General features: G+C 54.0%; 7 protein-coding genes across 7 annotated transcripts; 3 read left to right on the top strand and 4 right to left on the bottom strand.

Moving 5' to 3' along the window:
- Positions 1 to 939: 939 nt before the first annotated feature.
- Positions 940 to 1,986, bottom strand: C8A04DRAFT_31003 (Alpha/Beta hydrolase protein; the record flags this gene model as incomplete). The annotated part of the gene is made up of 2 exons (XM_062781601.1): positions 940 to 1,022; positions 1,083 to 1,986. The coding sequence occupies 2 exons, from the start codon at positions 1,984 to 1,986 to the stop codon at positions 940 to 942; spliced, it is 987 nt and encodes a 328-aa protein (XP_062634745.1).
- A 1,193-nt stretch (positions 1,987 to 3,179) lies between these two features.
- C8A04DRAFT_39109 (uncharacterized protein) lies at positions 3,180 to 3,540 on the bottom strand (the record flags this gene model as incomplete). Its single annotated transcript, XM_062784467.1, has 2 exons — positions 3,180 to 3,335; positions 3,379 to 3,540. 2 exons carry the CDS (start codon positions 3,538 to 3,540, stop codon positions 3,180 to 3,182), a joined length of 318 nt encoding a protein of 105 aa, XP_062634744.1.
- A 318-nt stretch (positions 3,541 to 3,858) lies between these two features.
- C8A04DRAFT_31001 (uncharacterized protein) lies at positions 3,859 to 4,623 on the top strand (the record flags this gene model as incomplete). Its single annotated transcript, XM_062781600.1, has 2 exons — positions 3,859 to 4,281; positions 4,345 to 4,623. The coding sequence occupies 2 exons, from the start codon at positions 3,859 to 3,861 to the stop codon at positions 4,621 to 4,623; spliced, it is 702 nt and encodes a 233-aa protein (XP_062634743.1).
- Positions 4,624 to 6,255: 1,632 nt separating this feature from the next.
- C8A04DRAFT_39108 (P-loop containing nucleoside triphosphate hydrolase protein) lies at positions 6,256 to 8,960 on the bottom strand (the record flags this gene model as incomplete). Its single annotated transcript, XM_062784466.1, has 5 exons — positions 6,256 to 6,960; positions 7,027 to 7,909; positions 7,979 to 8,106; positions 8,176 to 8,535; positions 8,823 to 8,960. 5 exons carry the CDS (start codon positions 8,958 to 8,960, stop codon positions 6,256 to 6,258), a joined length of 2,214 nt encoding a protein of 737 aa, XP_062634742.1.
- Positions 8,961 to 10,981: 2,021 nt separating this feature from the next.
- C8A04DRAFT_39107 (uncharacterized protein) lies at positions 10,982 to 11,612 on the top strand (the record flags this gene model as incomplete). Its single annotated transcript, XM_062784465.1, has 2 exons — positions 10,982 to 11,362; positions 11,433 to 11,612. 2 exons carry the CDS (start codon positions 10,982 to 10,984, stop codon positions 11,610 to 11,612), a joined length of 561 nt encoding a protein of 186 aa, XP_062634741.1.
- Positions 11,613 to 18,448: 6,836 nt separating this feature from the next.
- C8A04DRAFT_30998 (uncharacterized protein) lies at positions 18,449 to 20,316 on the top strand (the record flags this gene model as incomplete). Its single annotated transcript, XM_062781599.1, has 7 exons — positions 18,449 to 18,593; positions 18,669 to 19,050; positions 19,117 to 19,177; positions 19,231 to 19,362; positions 19,430 to 19,783; positions 19,864 to 19,986; positions 20,053 to 20,316. The coding sequence occupies 7 exons, from the start codon at positions 18,449 to 18,451 to the stop codon at positions 20,314 to 20,316; spliced, it is 1,461 nt and encodes a 486-aa protein (XP_062634740.1).
- A 172-nt stretch (positions 20,317 to 20,488) lies between these two features.
- Positions 20,489 to 22,728, bottom strand: C8A04DRAFT_30997 (uncharacterized protein; the record flags this gene model as incomplete). The annotated part of the gene is made up of 3 exons (XM_062781598.1): positions 20,489 to 21,157; positions 21,344 to 21,806; positions 21,884 to 22,728. 3 exons carry the CDS (start codon positions 22,726 to 22,728, stop codon positions 20,489 to 20,491), a joined length of 1,977 nt encoding a protein of 658 aa, XP_062634739.1.
- Positions 22,729 to 23,084: the final 356 nt, after the last annotated feature.

Raw genomic sequence — 23,084 nt, 5'->3', positions numbered from 1 at the left:
TAGGTAGGCAGCACTGCAGTTCACAAAATGGTTGTAGGGGGGAGAGATGGTGTATAAAGAGGCAAGATGAGATCGTCTCTCGAATTTGCGAAACTAGACAGCCACCACTCCGCAGACTCACACACACATCTAAATAATCTCAATTCAAGTAAGGTCTCCCGAACTGAACAGATCTTCAACAACCAATATTCTATAATTAATGAACAAAACATAGTTGGTTAAACAGGGCAGTAATTTGATCTCCTTGTCTATTATACAAGCAATCTCGTTATCCATGACATTATCTATCAGGTTACCTCCTATATCTTCTCTATCGTCATCTGTGACGTTGTCTCTCCCGTTATACATGACACGGATGGCATTGTCAATCTCAGTTCCAACCATATTTCCTTCGAAGGGAGTATTCCAACTATACACAATCAATGACAATGTTTATACTCAGACAATTAATTAACAATCGACGTGCCAAGGCTTTCATGTAACAGGTCTGTCTATGGCTTCAAGAGCTTAACGCCTCGGAAACGTAAGGCTAAATCTCACCTAGCATCGACCACAACGGCCGTTCGACACCGGCGCTACTGTGAGACGCGGAAGACAACCATCTAGCAAAGCCCGAAGCTGCGTCGCTGCACGGTGACCAACTGGAGCAGTTGGTACTGCAGGTGGAGCAGGCGACGTCGCATTTCCGGAACCCGGATAGTACAGGACGAAAACAAGCTGGATACCTACCGGTTGGTGAACGAGGACAGGTTGGTTGCTACTGATTCAGAGAAAATGGATTGTTTTCCCGGGGGGGGAGGACGAGTGACTGGCTTTTGCTGCTGGTGATGTCTGTGGTGGGGGGGGGGAGAATGAAATCGACTTGGAAGTGGAAATGGAAGAGTTTAATTAACGACAAAGGCTTATGAAAACGCCCCTTATGAAATGCTCAGACCAGAGCTACTGCTTTAACTGTGCCACAATCGGCTCGAGGAACTCGAGCATGTCCTTGATGACCTGCTCGTCATGCGTCAAATAGAGTCCTAGTAAGCCTAGGTTAGTAAACATCCCACAACAAGAAACTGTCAGGAGTAAGTACTCACCATGCCCCGCACCCTTATACACCTTCAGCACACTCCACGGCAAAATCTCCTTGACCAACAACGAGCTGGCCTCAATGGGTGTCCCCGTATCGGAATCTCCATGCAGCACTAACACCGGCACCCTCTCCCCCTCCTCCGTCTCCGCCTTCTTCCCCCACGCCTTCAACTCCGCGGCCATCGGCTTCTGCAAAATCACCGCACACCTCTCCACCGCGATGGGATCCGCCTCCTGCACTAGCCGCTCAAAAAAACCCAGCGTCACGGCACTCATCTCATTCCCCGGCAAATCTGCCCTGAAATTCCCCGGAAACGCCTCATGAATAAAGTCCTTATGTCCCTTCCCGCGAAACCCCTGAATCAACTGATCCCACACCTCCACCGGCGTGGCCGTCCCACACTCCTCACTTGCAATGCAATACGGCATGTTAGGTCCCAACCACACAAAGCCCTTGCACTTCTCCCTCAACCCCTTACTCGCATTCCGCAATAGCACCGACTCCGACGTTCCCATGCTCGCCGCCACAAACACAAACTCCCCCGGCGCGCCATGCGCATATTTCGCCGCAGAAGCAAAAACATGCTCCAGCAGCGCGACGGCATCGCTAACAAAGGTGTCATACGACACCTCCCCCGCATTCTCAGGCGCCGTGTTGGGCCCCGCCCAGTCGGATCGGCCAAACCCGCGGCGGTCGGGCGCGATGACGGGGTACCGGTGGGTTTCGACGAGCGGGAGGATCAGTTGGTCGTACATGCGGGAGGACATGGGCCAGCCGTGGAGGAAGACGAGGGTGAGGGGTTGGCGGGAGGGGGAGGTGGGCGAGGGACGGTGTGGGCGGTCGGTGGAGGGGAGGTAGTATCGGTAGAAGAGGCTGGCGCTGTCGGAGGGGGCGCGGAAGGTGGGCATTTTAGTGGTGGCGGTATTGGTGTAAGAGGGGATTGTTGAGGTGAAGGTTGTTGGAAGATGGTGAAAGTGAGGATATCAAGACTGGTTGATGTGATGTTCGCGATGGATGAGAATCAGTCTCGAAATCCTCGACAGCGAGGCCACTTATTTATACACGCAACTCACCACCCGCTTCATTTCTTCCGTCTTTCTTGCATTATGACTCCATCCCCATCAAAGCCCCCCGCTAACGCGTACTCAATTATTATTAGCTATTCTATACCACATTCCCAAATAGGCAACCTGAGGTCGGCGACCTGGCTTTGCGGCTCAGGCCCCACTCCGGATCCGGGGCCGCGGACGCATGGTTACGCCGTGTCTGACAGGGGCGAAGCGAGGAAGGGATCAAACGTGGACTCCGGGAATGGTGAATGGTCTCGCGGGCCGGGACTGGCCGGGAGCCTCCGAAATGCCCTCGCCGGAGCCGGGAAGAAACCGGGAGGATGAAAATTTATTGAATTCATGTGTAACCTTATTAACCTTGTTTGCAACATCATGTCAGAGACTCATTCGGGCGAAAAAGAACTAACGATAATGGTAACCCTAACCCCGGAATGAATTCGACCCCACGCCGTCATTGCCACCCAGCCAATCAGAAGAGAAAGAAGAGGTCAAGTTCTCACAACGACTGCCCAGCATGAGCATAAAAACTGCAACACAAATTCTCGGATTTTCGGGCTACAAATCGACACGGTAACTTTTCGTTGGGGGCTCGCAGCCGGGAAGATGCGGGATGTAATGGCAAGGCCTAGGAGGAAACAAGCGGAAGGATCATGGCTCGGCCAGCATCAACCAGTTTGCCAGGCATGTCTCTTTTCTATTGACTACCTAGTATTTCATGAACATTATGGCACTCAGCCTACTCGGGAAGCCGCCTCAACTCTCAACCCGTCTAACAACAGCTAGAGCCTAAAGATATCGACAAATTCCTCAGCTGGAAAAAAAGTACGTGGACGCCACGTGGTGGTCCGTCCGCCAAGCCGGTCTCCACAGTCCGTATTTTCGCTTGCAACGTCGTCTGTTTGTCTTGTCCCTTTGGCCCGCTAACCCGAAATACGGATCCGTCCTTCACCCGAACTACCGTACTCTCGTAACCTCAAAACACCAAGCCTCCCCCCCTCCTCCCTCCCATCGTGCCTCATCCAAATCCAGACTTACACAGCCCAACAATCAGTCGAAAACGAAGCCGGCCGATTCCTCCAATCCGACCCCAACACAAACTTAGTATCCCCACTAAAAAACGGCCCACTGTTCCCATCACACGACGTGCTCTCCCACAGCTCCAGCTTGCACCGCGTCGTCGGGTTGCTCTGGGTGTTGTACGCGTAGTAGGTCACCGAGTTCGCCTGGTACCGGTGCTCCGTCGGGGTCACGTGGCAGGCGCGCCCCCGGGCCAGACGTCGTGTAGGTTGAGCCCGCGAAGTCGGAGTGGCTGTGGAGGCAGACGCTCCAGGCGGTGGTGGTGTTGGCCAGGGCGAGGAGAGTGGCGGTGGTGGTGAAGGTTAAGAGGTGCATGGTTGCGGTGGTTAGCTAGTCGGGAGTTAGCTGGAATCGAAACACCCGTACTGTTCAGAATGCGGCCTCACACGGAGATGGCTTTGTTAGCATTCAGGAAATCACGTGGTTACCTGGCTGCCTGTTCAGATTGTGCCTCATCTTGTAACTTTCTGCCTTCTAATTCTTTCCCTCACCTTTCTTCTGCCTTGTCGCAAGTCAAGTGTTTTTCGTTGCGGAAGCTTGAGACCCTTTCATACTCAGCCACTCCCCTTCTTCCACTTGCCCAACCACCCAACCTGAAGCCAGAGCATAGCGTCGACACGCTACGCAGGCACGATGAAAAATACCAAGGAGGCTGCGGATGCAGAGCAACAATGTGCCGAGTTGAAGCGACAAATTGCAGATGTCGAGCGACAACTTGCAGATATGGGGCGAGGAACTGCGGAAGCAAGGAGGCGGGCGGAACCGTCGAATTTTCATCAGATACTTCGGCTTGCAGAAGACGAGCTCTTCTCCCGCTTCAACAAAGACCCGAGACAACTCTCAATCACCACGGGCGACACCGAAGCCGAAGGGAATTGGTGCCCTTCCAAACTGCGAAGGTGGACCGTCTTTCCCGACCTGCATTCCGCCAGGTTTCATCAACTCGAAGCCACTTTAGCGGATCGGAAACTGTTCGCCTCTATCCATCAGATGCGCGGTGCCTCCCGATATATCAGCCCCAATGGGTTCAAACACGAGGACGACGTTCGGGAGTTTGTTGGTCATGCCATCGAGAACCCCGCCAAAGATATCCTATCCCACTAATTTCAATACTCGGAGCACCCCACCATCCGACGGGTGACATATCGCAGTGCGGGCGTCGGCCCAGCGCCGCAGCAGGTGGAAGTTGAGGTCGATGAGGACGATATGTCGCCGGACGCCTTACCCAACCGGTGGGGGATACGGATCGATCGCCAGGGCGAAGGGGAGAATTGTTTCTTCGGCAAGTTTAGAGTGCCGTACCAACTTACTGCAGAGATGCTAAGGCCTGTGCTGGCCGAACACCCCGGCAACGATTTTTTTTCGGTATCACGCGACGTTTCGCCTGCTAAGCTATAAGGTCAATTGCCCGTTGCCACGGTTCTTTGCGAGGCGTTTCACGATATGATCCAGTGGGGGGTATTTTCTGCATTCGTTGTGACGGGCGAGGCGTTGGTGTTTCTTCACGTCTCCGAGGCCAACCCGGGCACGCTGGATTATTTCCCCGTCTTCTTCTCTGAAAAGGGGATCCCCCAGCGGCCCCTCGAGTCGACTGCGGCTGCCTATCTGTGCACCTTCTCCATGTTCGCGGCCGAGCGAGACAGACAGAACGAGGAGTGGATCAAACACGCACAGGCTTGTTTGACAACCTGACCCCTGGACCATAAGCAAAGGCAAGACAATTCGTTGTCTCCGGGGCCATCCGAGAGGGAGGAGGATGATGATGAGGGCCAGAGTCAAATAGCTGGGGACCACGCGCCACGGGGGAGGTCACCTACTCGACGAACCTGAATGCCAATACCGCGCAAACCACCTCATCTTTCTATTTGACGGCGTCTTATCCTTCCTTAGCCCCGCGACGGGGTCTCCGCGGTGCCGGTTATGCGAGATATGGAGGATGTGGACTGGTTGATGGGAGGACATGTAAGTCTCCGACGCCCGAGGGAGCCGAGAGCCCGACTGGTCTGCTCTGAAGTCCCGAATAGGAAGTGTTGGAGTGGCCTCACGATCATCATGGTCATTTCATGGAAGAAAAGATGCTGGCATGATTGAGAGGTGGATTTGCTGGCCAGGGAGAGGGACGGACGTGAGCACTCATTGCACCAAGCGTGTGGTCTGAGGCGGGGAGGTGGCACGACTGTTAGGGTTATGTATGGGGATGCAGCTGTGTGGTCCGGTTTAGGAAGTTGAGCGCTCATTGCAATTAAGCTTAATGTATTGATTATTATTCTGGCAAGAGAAATGTAATGGATAATAGCATAGACAGACCGCACAAGATGATATATCGAGAGCGAGACAACGTGATACATCGTGAGAAGACAATGTGGGAAATGTATAATTACCTAGTTAATGTCATGAGCAACGAGATTCATTATATCCTAGACAATCAAGCTGAAATGAATACTTTTGTCCTTTTTCTTTTTCTTCGTTTTTGATAAATCAATAGTCGACAATAATAAAATCAATACTTTCCTCTATGTTCTTTTTCTCTTTTTGATAAAATAATGGACAACAAAATGGAAGTCAGAAATTAGGTAACTAACTACTTAATTATCTGTTAGAATAACTATGACGTAACTGATTCAGGTAATTACCAATGCTTTGAGGCTAGCTTTTGCAATCGCGAAACGGAGCCTTAACACCTGTTTCCTGATGTTTCAAGACAGTTGGTGTTCCGAGACCCGTAGAGTGTAACTACTCGTGTCATTATGAAGAAGGGGATTGTTCACTGGTCACACTGGATTAGGTACTGCAGAATCTCTAGCGCGGGGAATGTCTTAGATGCACCGGTGAGGTTCTGCGCGTTTCTAAGATTAGGATCGTGCAGCACGAACAGGAAAACACCAGATTGAGAGAGTGGTCGCAGCAACGAAAACCAAAACACACTCTAGTTAATTAATTTTCATCACACTCAAACGCACTAATTATCTAACCCCAATTTTGCTCCCCCTTTCCCTTCGCGTTGCCGTCAATCATGCCCCTGGCTCACCCTCACCCCCTCAAAATCTTAATCGCACTCCTCAAACTCGCAACCTCCAGCGCCAACCTCTCCCGTTCCCTAACTGTCCCCTCATCCTCCCCAGCCACACTCTCCAACTCCCCATCCGTCAACCCTAGCACTAGCTCCGTATTGAACAACCTCAACGGACTTTCCTTACTATCCAACAGGTAATACCGCACCACGTACTGACAGACCTGGTCCACGAACCTTCTCCGCGAGACGGCATAGTAACTCTGCAGGATATCGTGCACTTGGCGACACACCTGGTCCACGTTCCCGCTTTTGCTGAGCACCACTTGCGTCAGCACCGCTTGGGATAACCACCACCCCTGGACTTTATTCTGCGGCATCTCTGTCGCGTGCTCCTTGATGCGAGCCTCATAACGTGCGCCGCGGGCGGTGTCGTAGTGATCCGAAAAATACTGATTGAGAGTCAGCGGGGGGCCGTGGCATTCCACGTCCAAGAGGAAGCGGGCGTGATCCATGGCGCGGCTGTAAGCAGTTTGGAGACGTTCGAGCAGGAGGGTATCCCAGAGCTCGGTGCGGGTGTGGGTGTCGGGACCGCAGGCTTCGGAGAGGGCCCTGGTGATGAAGGCGTGGACGAGGATGATGGCGGTGCTGGCGTGGCGGTGGACGAGAGAGGGCCATTTGGTCGTTTGGAGTTTGAAGGATTGAGCGATTAGAGGGCCGCCGAACTAATTATTCAGGTCAGTATCCTTGTTTGGCTGGAAAGCTGCGGTGATCAGGGGACTCAGACTTACAGTTCCCAGCTCCGGGCCACGGCTGGAAGTGTACACCTCCTTGATGGCGTCCATGATGTTGTCTTTTGGCGATGGACAAACATACCCATGGTCGACCAAGATATCCCCCAGCTCCGGGAACTCGCTCAAGACCTCTTCCTTCTCTTCGTCTTCGTCCGACTCAGCCTCGATAGTGCAATACTTGGCGTTGAACATGGCGCTGGCGATTCGGTTACCGTTCTCGAAATGCGCCTTGTGCCCCTTAGCCGCAAACTCCTCGGCAAACCTCTCATTCGCCGCCATAACCCTGGTGATCAACTTCATCGCCGAATCCTCGAACAACCGATGTCGACTAACATCATATTTCGCCTCCACCGCATCCGTCACAATCTCCTGAAACTTATTCGCAATTTGCGCCAGATACGCCCGCTGGCTCATGGCATCCCCGCGCGAATGCCCCAACGCTTTCAGCTTCGCTTCCGCATCGTGCAACTTCCGCTGCACCTCCTCCCGCACACGAGGGAATTCTTTGCGAGTAATGGACTGAATCATCCCGCTCAACCGCTGGCGAAGAGCAGTTATACCCACGCGGTTGGAAGACGCGAGTTGGCGCCAGGGGTCAGCTTGGAAGAACCGGCTTTCGGCCGCGTCGCGGTCGGTGAGGGAAGACGAAGAGTCGTCGGCGCCACGGTTTTTGACAATGCAGTAGCCAAGTTTGAGGGAGTTGTCGCCTGTTTTTCCAAGGACGAGGTTGATAATGACTTGTTGATTTGCTTTTTCTGTGGCGAGATCCGGCTTAGTTAGGACGCCCATGGTGCGTTGGCCGTGCGGGTCGGCGTCGGTGGCGAGTTTGAGGATTTCCTGCGTTGCTATGTCGGCGTTGCAGGGGACTACGGCCAGGATGCTGTTGACGTTAGAATTGGCTCGTCTCGCCAACGAGTAGAGGAGGTGAGAGTGGGCAAGGGAGGCTTACATGGTTCGTTCGTCCTTGATGGCCCGCTCGATCATGCCCCGGACGAGGGCCATGTCGGCATCGGTGGTCACGCCGGGCGTAGAGCGGCGGAAGATGCCCGGAACGTCGATGACTGTGAGAGGAGTTTGCTGGGACCCGGTCAGTGAGAAAGAAGAAGAGAAAAAAAACAACGAAATAATTGAAGGGGAAAGGCATACCGTCGGCCCCGAGATCTCAATCTTCAACACGTGGTCACTAAACGTGTCCCCCTTCCCCTTCCCCTCCTCTCCATCCCCCCGAATCCCCATCGCAGCGCTCGCATCCCGAAAGATCTTTGCAAAATCCTCCCCCGCGATGTTCTTCGTCTCCGCGTAAAACCCCCTCAACTTTTCCTTCTGCGCCGCGTCAGCCCCCGCACTGGGGATGATTGAGATGCTAGCCGATTCCTGGTCCACACGCCGACAGGTGATTTGCGTGACATACCGCGTGCAGAGACCCGGCGCGCGAGGGAAATGGAAACCTGTGAGGCTTTCTAGAACTGAGGATTTGCCCGAAGATTGATCCCCAACGACGACAAGCTTAAGGCGAAGGGGGGGGGAGGGTGGTTGGGTTAGTTAGAGGTTGCGAAATGGAGGAGGGCGACGCAGAAGAGGATAGGACAGAGGAACACAAAGAGGAAGCGGATGATACTGAAAAGTACATAGAAGAAGAGCATAAAAAGAAGCACGGGCCCGAAGAACAGCAGGAGAAAGCTGCGGAAGAATAGAAGAAAGAAAAGCAGAGCCACGCAGGGATTCTCAGAGTGGAAAACCTCCGGAACTTGCCCCGGGCGGTAAATTGTTAGAGAAACTCGGGTTGGTGGTACCTGGGGAAGTGAAACGATGTTGCCGATGTTCAGATCTCGCAGGCGGTCGAATTTGTCAAGCAGCGCCGGCGAACTCAACGCCGCGGTCGGCCTCTCGGTTTCATCCTCCTCAAATATGCCCTGATGGGTCTTGGGCATTGTCTTGAGCGTTGTGGTGAATGGTGTAGTTAACAAGAGGTGTGAAGGCTTAAGAGTGACGGGGCTTATGCGAAGGTTTGGGACTGGGAAGCGATGGTGGTGGAGAGACGCAAGATGGGCCTGGACTTGTTAGTGAGGAAGTTGGACCTAAATACACAATTACGTTGCTACGCGTTCAAACTGGCCCGGCAAACGCAGACGTTGTCCTGTCTGATGCTTGGTCGGATATTTGCAGCGCAGCTGCCGACAAACGAACACTGCTGAGGCCAACCGAGCGGAGGAGAGCAGGGCGCGAATCACTAAAATATGGTCCCGAACGCAGCTCCTGAACGGCTATACTACCCGCTCACCCCTTACTTCTTCGTCAAGTTTGTTTACATCTCTTGGCAAGAGTTGGCCACTGTACGTAACAGCCGCGGATTGTCAGTCCTTGGAGAAAACACTCACCACAGCCCTCATCATATTCCGTAAGTCCTTCCTGAGGACTGCTGCGGGTTCATGTTTCCCATTGCTCGTCACGACGGCGGACGTTCAGCGCCAGGATTTTACTGGTCTCGCCTGTCCTGCATTTCCAAAACCTCGAGACCCGGCACCGAGTTGTCGGCCTCAGTGGGTCCGGTAGGGTTTGTCGTTTACGTGAGCAGAACTATCTGGTGTTTGCACGCGGAAAATGTGAGTCCATTGGTTCTGTGGCCGTATTACCTGAGGCCCTTGAACAATGTAATATTTCTTTCTCCATATCTTCAGGAAGCAGCGGTTGAAGCATTTGAGTCTTATCCTCAATTGGAACCATGTCTTCCAAACGGAAAGCACAACCCATGGCGCCGAGTTCCCGTCAGCGGAAGGCAAGAAGCATCCAACACCCACCAAGAAAGTGGCGTCAAATCAAACCACATCTCCGGCGAGCCAAGTTCCGAGTTCCAGCCCCCCCCCAGCCAAGGTATGTGACGGCTCACAAGCATTCTTCCGACATACGTCACCATCAGCCCTTAAAATTTTCAACTCCCACGATCTCTCCCGTCGTACAAACACCCGCCAGCTATCAAAAGCCCCTTCGGCCCTTCGGCAACCACGCATGCCCCAAACTCAAACTTCCCCATCCGGCAGTTCTCCGTCAACCGCCGAACCCAAAAAGAAAACGAGAAAAAACGCCAACTGCCACCCACCCCCTTTAACGGCCCCCAACAACGCCCAGCCCCGCCAATGACAGCGGCTGGCCACCCAACTGCAGAACGTCACGTAACCGCTTACAAATTCCGGATTGCGGGGTGGGAGGGCAAACGTTAAAACTAAACTCCCCGGGGAAAAGACAAAATGTCCGGGTAACGTGGCCGAAAAATGGGATATTGAAGGTGGGAATCGCTCGTTTGAGTAAGTTAGACGATATGCGCTAATGTGGAGGAGGTATGTGTGAGTTGGGGTCTCTGCAGCGGTTAATATCTCCGAGACTTATTTTGGTCGGTTTTGGTCATTTTTGAGGTTTGTGAGGTAACGGTGCGCTGGCACGGTCGCATTTGGGTTTGGGTTTATTGATCACTAGACTCGCAGATGTGCTTGTCGAGATTGAGGTATCGCCTAGCGGTAACTCCATTTCTGAGGGCGGAAACACGGTCTTTTCCCGATACCTTCAGTATGTCATGGCATGGCAAAAGGAGTACTAATTACCTGCCTAGACTGGGACCGAGATACACACGGCAGAATACGCAAATAAACTTTCGTGGCATGTGCAAGGGCGGGCGGGCCGATCGGGTCACACACTTGTTGTGCAGTTGGGGAATGGGTGTGGTTCGTTCGGGGTTGTGTTGGTGTAACAGGATCGGAGGGTACATTTTCCCGGCTCACATTCCAGAAGTGGCAAGTATAAAAGAGAGGTGCCGACCTAAAGCTGGATGCACTCCCTGGCGTCGGTTCTGTCTATATCAACCCCGAGTTCCCCAAATTCGAATCTCAACATCAACTTACCAACGCCTACAAACCGGCCCCTACAAATCTCAACCTAAAACTCACCCCAAACTCACAAAATGCACACCTACATCCCCTACCTCCTCCTCCCCCTAACAGCCCTCGCGGCGCCAACCATCAACCCGATCCCCGTAACCCCCCTCATAACCACCCGCCAACTCAGCCAGTCCTCCACAGCAGCAACCTTCACCGGCACGGGCCAACTGCGCGCCCTCTACATCAGCGGCGACCACACTGATCTGGGATGTCTGACAGCCACCGGGGAATGGACGGTGGATGAGGCACGGTGTGGGGTATTTGTTGCGCAGGATGGGGGGTTTGGACAGTTTACGCTGAGGTCTTTTGGATCTACCGATCGTGGCCAGGATGCGCTGGGGGCGTGTGGGATTGAGGTTGCTACGTTAAGGTGTGGGGAGGGGGTTAAGGGGGGCCTGTTTGGGGTAAGTGATTCGATGGTTGTTGACGTTGGTGGTCTGATTTTACTGTTCCTCGTCTTTACTAACAAGTCAGACATTCGGCACCCAAGGCCCGATCCCCGGCAGGCCGGTGCTGCGTTACTCGCAGTACGGCGTGTTCGCGACCAACGCGGCTGACAGCCCGCCAACGGTGGACGAAGAGCCGCTGCCGATCCATTTCTACAGTGGCAGTGAGAAGGGCAAGTGGGTGTGGCTGGGGTGGAAACAGGTTTAAAGGGGGAGGTCATCAAAAGTGCGGGTTGTAAATGTTGATTGACAATGCTGATGCACACCTTTCCCGCCTCAAAAATTGGTCTTGGTGCCCATTGCCCTCCTCGTCATCAAAAAAGCTTCATCCCGTAGCTCAAACGTCGAGTGTGATACAAGAAACAAACAACTCAATACCTAGCTCAAAAGTTCTGCAACACGTTCGCTTGACCTACGCAAGTAATACGTCATCTCAGAAGAAAATTTTCCCGGCCGCCTTCAGGAACGTGATAGCCTTCATTTTCACATACACGCAAATTATGGCCAGGGAAAGTCGAATCTCTCAGTGTGAGTGGCACTTGCGTCTACACTGCCCCTTCCTCGGCTTGTCCACGCACTTACACCTACCTATAATTATACTCGTACTTGCACTTGAGCTTGTAGCTTCGCTCTCTTCTTACTCGCACCTTCCCCTGATACAGTAACTAGGTAGGTATTTACTTCGCACGTCCCAGGTAATCACACTTGCTGTTGAGAGCGCATAAGTTGGTGCGACTTTCACAAGTGAGAGTTCGCACCTTCGCAAGAGACTGAGGATATCCCTTGCAGTTGCCAATATCACCTCACATTCGGGAGGAGCATCTTAATCCTGCAGAGGGTAACTACACCGGGCCACCAGGCCGCCAGTGTATATAAAGGAGGACACTTCTCACTCCAAGGCCCAAGGGCACAATCACCACAACCCTCACCTTCACCACCGGCCTTCTCACACACCACCCATCGCACCAACATCATCCCTCCCACTAATTAATGCCACTCTGCGAGATATGCGACAGTCCTGCTCACGCACGCCCAGAGTCTAGCCCAGAGTCTAGCCTGCCGAACACATTACCTCGCCCTTTTCCCTCCCCGTCAAGCCAACCCGGTCACCCCCCTTCTCGGTAGGACGACCGATGACGCGAACACACAGCGATTTTCCTCACGTGAAGAACGGCAATGGCTGTCGGAGATGACGATGACTACGATTTATCCTATCAGCAACATGGAAACCGACCCGGTCGAACATTCGGTGCCGCATCGACCGCACCGTCGTTGGCGAGACCGGCTAGAATGGTGACGGACCTCGTACACCTACGACATGTCTAACGATATCGTTGTTCCGACTCGGAGCCGAGAGAGGACTTCAATCGCCGTGGGTTTCAGCTACCCACGAGAGGCGCAAGGGTGCGGAGTGTAGAGGCCCAGTGAGGAGGGTCCGGATCCGCATTCTCACGGTACTTTCTTTCCCCGACTCTTTGCGTCCAAGGCCTAATTAACAATCTCAAGCATACCCGTGCCTTGACCGCTAATACACCCCTCTGGTTCTCCAACATCTCGGCGCAGGTCGTGATGGCTCTCTCTTGACGCGGCTCCCCAGACCCGTACATGAAGCGCCGCCAAAGCGAACGACGGGACGGTACCATGTCTGCGCCATGCGGTTAGGCTCCAGATAGATCTGGAGGAGGGCGCGGGGATCGTTGCGAAGAGGGATCGGAAAGGACATGGCAATCTTCGCGGGGATCTCGAACCACGGGGGGACGGTTGGTTGCTCGAAAGGAACCACGGCGGGGGATTCGAGCATGGGGCTTGAGGGGAATGCTGAACACTTAACATTAGAGGGACAGGTCTAGGATTATTGAATCATTGCGACGCAAAATGTAGTTGTCTCCTTCCTGTACAATTGAACCACGAATTCCCCAAGACTCCTGTTCCAAGGTGACACCGCAGCAGTGGGTGAAAAGCCGTTTGCTAGAGCTCCGTTAGCGTAGTCTGACTAGCACAGGCGATGTCAGGGATAGTCGAGACCCTGGGAAGCTACGTGGTGTAGGTATTCCGCTGTCTTGAAGGTGGGCATCTTGTGGGTGATCTTTTTGATCCTCAGCCAGAACCATCCATCCCTCTGCAGGAGTGTTCTGTCGTCGTTGTTTAAGAAACGAACAAAAAGAAATGAAAAGAAAGTGCACGGTCAAAATGATCGACGTCATGATTAACGGAGCAAATGATAACAGAATTAAGCATATATAAACATGATAATTTGATGGACTAATATGAACTGAAGAAGAAATGGAGGAGAAAAGTGACAACTAGACTCTAAACACCAAAAAGCTCACCCTGGACTGGACGTAGACGGTCCATTCAGCAATGACTTTCGCTATGTGTCACCCCTAAATGTCTTCTAATGGCATGGTCGAGCATCCTCCTCGGACGGTAGCCAGGTCGTATCCGGGTCAAGCGATGACACTCAGCGCGCTTTGTGCCTAATCCCTGCAAGGATGCGTAAGATGCCGCAAAGGCAAACCGTCGAGCTTGATGAGAGCCGTGGAGAGCTAAAACTTTCCATCTCTCTTGACATAATCGGTCTCGTCAGCCACTCGTCTTTCCTCTTTAACCTCTGGCTTGGGCTGCTAAGAACGGCGGTCCGTATCTGGGCTGCGGAATCGGGCAAGGAGATCTGGAAGCTTAAGGGCCATGGCCCATCAGACCCGATTTGGTGAAGCCAGTGGTCCGGGGTTAAGGATTCTGATTTTACCGCTCGATTTCGGCGGCTCGCTGCTTGAACCAGTTGACCTGGAGATAGTCCCGGCGGCCCGATCCCATTTGCAGCAAAACGTGTAGTCTTACGGGACGGGCGAACACGGTTAGCCTGGGTTCTTGGAAAAGCAACCTCTTGGCTAACCCGAAGGGTGGAGGACTCATGGTTGGGAGGTTTTCGTTGTTTTCGCCGCGGGAGTCCGTTCTATTGTCCGGTTTGGAAAAGTCACTTTTGACATGTGGCGACGGATGAGATGCTGGGAGTGTCAGGGTATGAGTTTCGGGAGATTCAGTGTTGATGTGGAGGATTTTTGAAAATTATCACCAGAGAGTGTTGTTTAATTATATACCGATTTCGAGTACGAATGCCGGTGCCCGTAGCATCTAACCTGCGGGCTGCTCGCGCAGTCCGTCAGGCCCTGCAGGTTGCGTATGGGGCCCCGTTCGGCCGAGCTGGGAAATCCTCTCTAGGCAAGTTACGGCGGCAGTTTGAGCAAAAGGAAATAGAGCCAGGGGAGGCGGGTAGGTGAACACGGCGGCGCGAAGGGGTAGGTCGAGGCATAGTTACGGTTGGATTCGAACCGAACGCAGAACTGAACGCAGAACCGAACGCAGAACCGGACGTAGATTACCCGGGTGCGCCGTGGCGTTCCAGTACGCGTGCCCCAGATCAAATGATGAGTATGAGCCGATTCCTGGGTGAGACAAGTGGTCGTGCACATCCCTCAAGTATGTGATGTTGATACCAGGGAGATTTTCATGGACGTTGCTGTAGTTCAACGTGAGTCGGGGTTCGTCCCACTCGCCTGCTCCATCGAACTTGTCTACCAGGTCGGGCTCAGCCGACCAGGTTGTGGTCTCTTGTAACGGAGGGACGGGAGCTTGGATCTCTAACCGCCTTGTTGGGTACACCAATCACCGGGAGCTTCACTGCGGCGGTCTCCCTGGGTCGACCGATATGCCAGCCAAGGGTGTGATTCAGCCGCGGCCAAAGAGAAGCGTCATTGACAAAAAGCCCCTCGCCGCGATGAATGTAAATAGGGGCGAGTCGCCCATCGCGAAGAAACACATCGCTGGCTGCTTTGCTGGCGGTACCGGTGGATGGCCGGGAAGGTTACGAGCTGTTCAAGTTTCAAATGATGATCAGTGTAGCACACGAAATTGTGCACCTCGTCAACGTTGCCGATTTCATGTCTAAGTTCATTCCCTGATTACTCTGGGAAATACCTACTTTTAGGTTGCTCTCGACGTTGCAATTCTCATAATGGAATCAAGACATTTCGTAACGGCCAACACCAAACGTGTCGATATTGAAAGATCCGGATAGGGGGTGGTGTAATTCTGATATCTTTACTCCCTGTCCTCCACGCTTCGTAGCCTTCCTCTTCCACTGTCTTGTAAATATCTCACTTTCGTTCTCATCAGCGTCTCCGTTCTATCGGCGCCGATTCTCGCCTCATCACCGTAACCGTTAGAACCTCTGTCTTTCTCATTTTTCCTTTTTTTTTCAAAAAAAGGAAAGAAACAACAACAACAACAACAACAAACCACGATAGTTTTCATCAGTGTTCGGGGCTCGGACCAAGTCTGTTCTTGCAACACCTATCGGTGCATCGGCGTAACGGCCAACCCGAGCCTGTCCCCTGGAGCTAACTCAGGACCATCCAGTGTGGGGGTGGGGCCTGTCGATCCCGGGCGCCGAGGAAGCCGAAGCCGAACCCGAATTGATGTGGGTTTTGGTAGCGGGCACTGGGATATTTCGGATGTGAAGTTCTCCGTTGACTTATCAGTGGGTTTTTGTTTTGCTTTTGAGATTCGTGATGGAAGGGGTCGTGGGATTGGGTTGATATTTCTTTTTTTTTTCTTCGTGCCTTGCGAGGGGTTCCTTGATTCCACCAATCCATCGTGAGGATTGTTATCTGCCAGATGTGCCAAGCTTCTCGTCGTCATATGGATCCGTATGGAATATGGATACCAGCATGACGTGAGAATATCAGATGATTTACAATCGGGAGGCTCTTGCGAGGCCATGCAAACCCATGCGCGGTTCGATAACGACAACACCGGAACAAACCGTCTGACAATCCCGCCGTGCTTCCCGGGATTGACAGGCACATATTCCTCTTCTGGGAAGGGTGCACCGGCCTCTTTGTTCCGGAGGCTGCGCCGTACCAGCTGAGTTCGGTGCATCTTAAGTCGCCTCATAAGGGACTTGGCTGGCTGAAATTGACGAGTCGTGCTCAATATCATGGAACAATATCATATTCGGGCCATCTTATGACATGAGCAAACAAGGTGTTGACAGAAAAATACGGGGCGGCCCGGGAAGATGCCAATGCTTGGTCAATGCTTGACGCTCTCGGGGCGAGTTTCTTGTTTCTTCAAAGGGAGGGGTCGTGGGGAAACACGTGAAACGCAGCCTCACAAACGGAGAAATTGTGGCGCGATCGTCAAGTGTGGGGTGCCGAAGAAACCGAACCCGAGCCGGAGGTTTTGGGTCCACTTGTGGTGCGAGGTGAGAGAAATGTCTTGCTTTTTGTGTTGTCTCATCGCTTTCTTCAGCGATGATGGTGTCCTGGTATGGCCGGCGACTCGGCGCGCACGGCCGATTGCCGGCCTTACCGGGCGTGATTGATGGAAACCTTGATTTTGAGTGTTCTTTTGACCGTTCCCCTTCGGAACAGGACGGCTCAGGGCCACTGTGAGGTTCTAAATGTCCGTTGGACGTCGCATCGTACCGAATTTCACCACGCGCCCAGCCAAATCGCCTTGTTTTATTCGTAGGGCGAAGAATATGAGTTATGCCGGTAATATGGAGGTCTATCTTTCCAACCACGTTTTCTTTCTGGCCTTCGCGGGCTATCCGCCCGTGAACCAAGCTCAACTGCCGCGCTGTGGAGCCCTTGGCCCCGGACCCAACAGCGCGTTCGGCCGCTCGGAAGCCAGACCGGAATCGTCCAGACTCCATCTTGCCATCCCGCTGCATGGTTATGGCATTCCCTGTTTGGGATGGAACTTTGGCTGGTCCACTGTAACTGTCTTGTGAAGGTGGACCAAAACGTTAATTCCTGGATCCGAACAGTCGTGTGAGAATGTGGAGGAATGTCTTGGTGAGTGCACTGTCTTGGATGACCGGAACTTTTCCTTGTTTTTCTTTTTTTTTCTCCGAGGTGGTGTAACGCTCGCAGGGCTCGCAAGGCTCTGGAAACCTGGATGAAGTGCCGGGTTTGCTAGGCCGATGGCCGGCGACCAGTGGTCCTTGGTTGGTGTTCCTAGTTTGGTGTTCCTAGTTTGGTGGAAACTGGGAGCTGAAGACTTTCCGAGAGGAGCGGGATTGGACGGACCAAAGTCCGACGTCCACTAGGGTAGGATTGGAAGCCGTGAGAAGTATATTGCTTAGCGAAATAACGTTATGCTCCCACGGCAACAAACTCGGCTGGTGAGGCTCGCTCGCAAGATCATACTGATGACGGGCATGGTTTCAAGTTTCAACTTTTACATACACGCATTGGCCATTGCTATCCCACTTCCCAACTACCCCTTCCCAGACAGCCACCTGCCCGAAACCGGGCTCTGCCTTGTTAGACCATTTCCAAAAGCGGCAACACAATCGTGGGTGTTTCCCAGCGCGGATCGATGGAGCAGCGGTGGAGTGAGGGCACAATGGACTCCCCTTCCCCGCGCCATTTCCCCAGATTCTGTCGACTTCGCAAGATCACGTCTCGGATCCGTGCCGGGGATCGGCAGCCGAGGTTTGGTCGACGACTGCATATACTATGTAAATACGCGACACGTGCTTGCTTATTGACTCTTGCTTTGTTCTCTGTATGGACGGGCAACGAGTCACGATAGCCAAACCACTGTCTGGAAACTACACACACTCCTGACTGTAAACCCAAGACCCCCAACCTGGTGACCGTGAGCTGGTCTCCCACCCCCCGGCTCCGCGGTTCCCGTTGGCTCATCCCCACTGAGACTACCACCTCACATCTCCCACCTCACATCTCATGGCATCCATCCATCCATCTCTCGGACTCCCGGCCGGGCCCGGACACCGCGGACGTCTGGTCCCGCGTCTGGCGAAAGAGAAGAATATCTGGGCGTTTATAACCATGGACACACCCACGCGTCGGTCCGCCCCTCTCTCGCGTCTGTTCGGTCGGTCGGTCGGTCGTACTGCGCTTTGTTTGCTGTCGTGCTGACGTGACGTGACGTTACCTTAACTCTCTGTGTTTGGTTAATTACCTGTTTTGGATCCCAGCCTGTGGTATTTTGTTGCCTTTGTTAACAAACATGGCCCGTCTTTCCGCCCTCGCTGGCGTCGCGCTGGCCCTGGTGCTGGGCAGTGGTGTTTCGGCTGCTGCTGGTGAGGATTACACGGCGGCTTGCAAGCAGATTGAGGGGATCATTTCGGGTGCTAGCGAGGTTGTTTATCCCAGTACGTCCCCCTTATCTCTTCTACTCTTCTGCCCCCCCCCCCTCCAAATTCAATACACCATCTGACAGATACCAGTAAGCGTGGCCCGCTACACCTCCGCCCAAGCGCACTGGTTCTGGTCCTCCAGCCAACAAGCCGCCTGCGTAGTCGACGCCGGCTCAGCGGAAGACGTATCGCGCGTCCTTCAGCTCATCGCACGCACCCGCACCCCCTTTGCCGTCATCTCGGGCGGGCACTCCACCAACAAAGGGTTCTCTAGCACGGAGGGTGTGCATATTAGGCTCAAGGGGCTGGATCAGGTGGTGTTGGCGGGGGATTTGAAGACGGTGGAGTTGGGGTTTGGACAACGGTGGACGGATGTGTATAGTGCGTTGCAGGACTCGGGGGTGAATGTGGTGGGTGGACGGGTGCCGGGGCCTGGGGTCGGGGGGTTTAGTTTGGGTGGAGGGTTTTCGTGGTATGTGTCGTCTGAGGGTGAGAGAAGGAGTGAGAGGGTGTGTATGAACGAAGCTAACATGACTAGGAAAACTAACCAGCACGGCTTGACCACGGACACTATCGAGTCGTTCAACGTTGTGCTGCCTGTGAGTTATCCGAGATAGACATACTCCTTGCTGCGTGGATCTGACCAAGATAGAACGGCACCATCACAACCGCCTCGGACGAGGTCAACCCCGACCTCTTTTTTGCCCTCCGCGGCGGCCTCAACCGTTTTGGCATCGTCACCTCGGCTGTCTACCGCACTCATCCTCAACCGGCCAAGGTTTGGGTAAGTCTCTCTCTTTCTCGCACGAATATCTCTCATTAGTTAGGATCCCATTAATAAACAAATACAGGGCGGCCTCCGGGGTTACACAACCGAGCACATCCCCGCCCTCCTCAACGCAACCAACCACTTCCTGCAAACCAACACCGACCCCCGGGCCCAAGTCATCACGACCCTCGACTCCGACGCTTTGGGAGTCACCTCCCTAACCCTGCTCTTCTACGACGGCCCCAACGAGCCGACGGCCTTTGAGGCATTTGATGCGATCCCCAGCTGGTTTGACACGGCGGCGCCCAAGACGTATGTGGAGTTTGTGAATAGTTTCCCCGCAAGGGTGGTGCAGAATGTTAGGGGGACGTTTGGGTCGTTTTCGACGACGACTTTTACGGAGGGGTTTTTGGAGGCTGTTAAGGGGGAGTTGGAGGTGAGTTTTGTTGTTTCTTGCTTTTGAGTTGAGAGAAAAGGGAAACGAAGAGAGAGGCAGAAAGAAGCTGACATGAGTAGCGCCTTGGGAAACTGTCGGCCTTGCACAGCGGAACGATGGTCAGCATCGAGCTGGAGCCGTTCATGAAGTACGGCCAGTACGACGCCGGCGGTGCTTTTCCGCATACTGAGTCTCTTCTTCCGGTACGTTTCCTCAAATTTCTTGTTTTTTCTTCTTTCTTTTTGTGCTCGATTATTGACCGCGGGCAGCTCAACTACTACTTCGCCTGGACCAACCCCGCCGAGGACGACTTCTGGTACGACCAGCTGGCGCAGTCGACTGCCACGGTCAAAAAGGTGGCGGCCGCCGAGGGGATCTACCAGGAGGACTTTCTGGAGTACAACAACTACGCCGTGGCCACCACGCCGTCGGAGAAGCTGTATGGGGCCGAGAACCTGGCCAGGCTGCGGGCTATTCGGGATGTGTATGACCCGGAGCGGGTGATGGATTTGACGGGGGGGTTTGAGATTTGAGGAGTCGAGACGTAACTTTGTTGACTTGAAGTGGATGTAACAATTGGATATCATATCAATATATTCTAGAAAGGCAGTCGGAATTGGTATCCTTGGGGTTAAACATAATATTTCAACCAGAATCATATATAAATCGTCTATTCTCCCCATCTTGAACCTCTATAATGCGTATTTACCCCCCACTCACCGCCTCCCCCATCTTCATCCCCTCAACATCAACAACCTCCCCCTTCTTCCACGCCCCGTCCCATATCCACCACACCACCTCCCCCTTCACCCCCTCACTCACCATCCTCATCCGCTCCCCATCACTCCCCAACACCAACCCTAACACTCTCTTCACCTTCCCCCCTTCCGGCGTTACCGTCTCAGTCAACACCCACCTCCCCGAATCAGTCCCTTCCCTCGGCGGCTCCAACCGGTCTGCTAGATCCGAATTATCCCGTGTCCAATGCTGGATATTCCCCTCTGCGTCAGCGACGACGAGCTGAAACCCCCCGACGGACGTCTCATTCTGCGTATTAAAATAATCCTGTATCATCACCGGTACTATCTCCTCCCCTTCAGCAGCCGTAAAACCATCCCCGAACACCTCCCCAGCAACCCAAACCCCATCTGGCCCGCCCGGCCTCCAAAATAGTTGTAACTGCCCGTCGACACGGACAGCAACGGTGTAGAGATGGCCGTAGGAGGGTGGAGAGTTGGGGGTGGTGGAGGCGGAAGCGTAAAGGTCGAGGTGGGTGTTGGATTGGAGGAGGGAGGGGCCGGAGTGGGAGATGGAGGAGGGGGGGGTGAGGGTTGAGGTGTGGGACCAGGTGGTGGTGTGGGGGGGTTGTTGGTACTGGGGGGTGTTAGCATTTACTTAGGAAGTTTGAAAGGGGAACGGAACGGAACTAGGGGGTTCAGGGAGGTCGGTAGGGGTGAATTGAGGGAGTAAGGGGGAATGGCTGAGGGAAACAGTAGCGTTGAAGGGCATGGTAGGGTCGTGGGTATGAAAAGGGGTAAAGTAAACAAAGAGAAAAAATACCTCATTCAAACTCCCATCGGCATGCCTGACCACCACAATCAACTGCGACCCATCGCTCTGCACCAACCCCGGCACGCCCTCCACCCCGTCAAGGGTAGCAACCTGCGACCACGCGGCAGCTGTCTGGTTAAACACCCACTGCACCAACGTCCCCTTCTCATCGACCCCCACAGCGTGAAAGTCTCTGTTCCACGACGTCCCAATCACCGCCGGCGGACTGGTCAGCGCGTTCTCACTTTTTATTTCAGCCACTGAACTCCATGTCCCAGTATCCCCATCCCGCGAGACATGCACGAACCCGGAAGAGTCGGAGTTTGGGAGGAGGAGTTCGGCGTTGCGGTGGGTTTCGCCGTTGCCGGATATTAGGAGACTGCCGCTTTGGTGACGCCGGCGTGTCCAGGGGTCGGGGTTGACGTTGACGAGGCCGTATTTGGTCCATGAGTCGATGTTGGCTTCGTCGTAGCTGGGACGGTCAGTCACCAAAAAAAACAAAAAAAGGAAAGAAAAAAAAAGGAAAAGAAAGAAACGAAAAAAACCTACGCAAACCACACATACCCCGCCTCCCCCCACCCCGTCCCCCAACTATTCTTCATCAACCACGCCCCCCTCTCATCATCATACCCAACCACCAACGCCAAATGATTCCCATTCGTCGCACTCACCCCATCCCACCTATACACCTCCCCCTCCTTCCCGGGATGCCACCCCCCAAAATCCTCATACAACACAAAAGTAGCCACCACCGGCCCATACCGATCCACCCACCCCTTCTGCTCCCCGACCGTCCCCAGCCCCTGGTAATACGGCACCTGCGTCGCCCTCCCCCGTCTATCCCCACACGCCTCATAAGCATGATCACTATCCCGGTACGGATCACACGGCCAGTCCGCTATCCCGGGCGGTTTCAAACTTGTGTTGTTCACGTAAATATCGCCCTGCCCGGCGAGCCAAGCAAGTGTTTCCTCGGCGTTGCCGACGCTGGCGCAGGCGGCGCCGAGACCGTCGTGCACGTCGGATTCGGACCGTTTGGACCAGGGGCCGTGTTCGATGCGGATTTGGGATTCGATGAGCGCGGTTACGGCGAAGGCCCAGCAGGCGTTGCAGGTGCGTTGGTCTTGGGGGGTTGTTATGAAACTGGTGGAGTTGCGGGTGACCCAGGAGACGGAGAGGGGGGGGGTATAGTCGGAATTATCGTTCGCTTTGAGAGTGTTGGTGCGGACGGTAGGGGAGTTGCGCGGGTAGTTTGGCGGTGGGAGGGAGGACCAGTCGACGGGGGGCGTGTCGGATGCTGGGACGGGTTCTGGCCAGGGGATGGCTGCTCGGCGAGCGATTGGGTTGGCCGTGGCTGTGGCCGTGGCCAGCAGCGCAAAGGCCCAGAGCGCCATGGTGATGGGATCTACACGAGAGATCTGGGATGATCTGAGATGAGGAAGATCGACGGTGAAGATCAGAGCGAGATCCGGGATACTCGTATTATTATTACTATTTCTCACACAGTCAAAAAAAAAACCAAACCCGGAACGAGTTCGAAATCATCATTCCAGCCGACCCGGTTCCCAACTTCCGCTCCATCCCTCAATATCACCGCGTTTCTAACCTCCGCCTAACCTCCGCACCCAACCCGGCATTCACAACGGTGATCCCTCGGCGGAACCCGGTGTCCGGTGCATTTGCTGTCTATCCCACCAATCAGACGCGGCCCACCCCGGATTTCGCGGCACTCCGTGTTGATCTCCCGAAA

Source organism: Dichotomopilus funicola (assembly GCF_033296635.1).
Source record: "Dichotomopilus funicola strain CBS 141.50 unplaced genomic scaffold C8A04scaffold_59, whole genome shotgun sequence".
NCBI lineage: Eukaryota > Fungi > Ascomycota > Sordariomycetes > Sordariales > Chaetomiaceae > Dichotomopilus > Dichotomopilus funicola.
The sequence above is the reverse complement of the archived record's forward strand: the minus strand, read 5'-3'. Positions and strand labels throughout refer to the sequence as shown.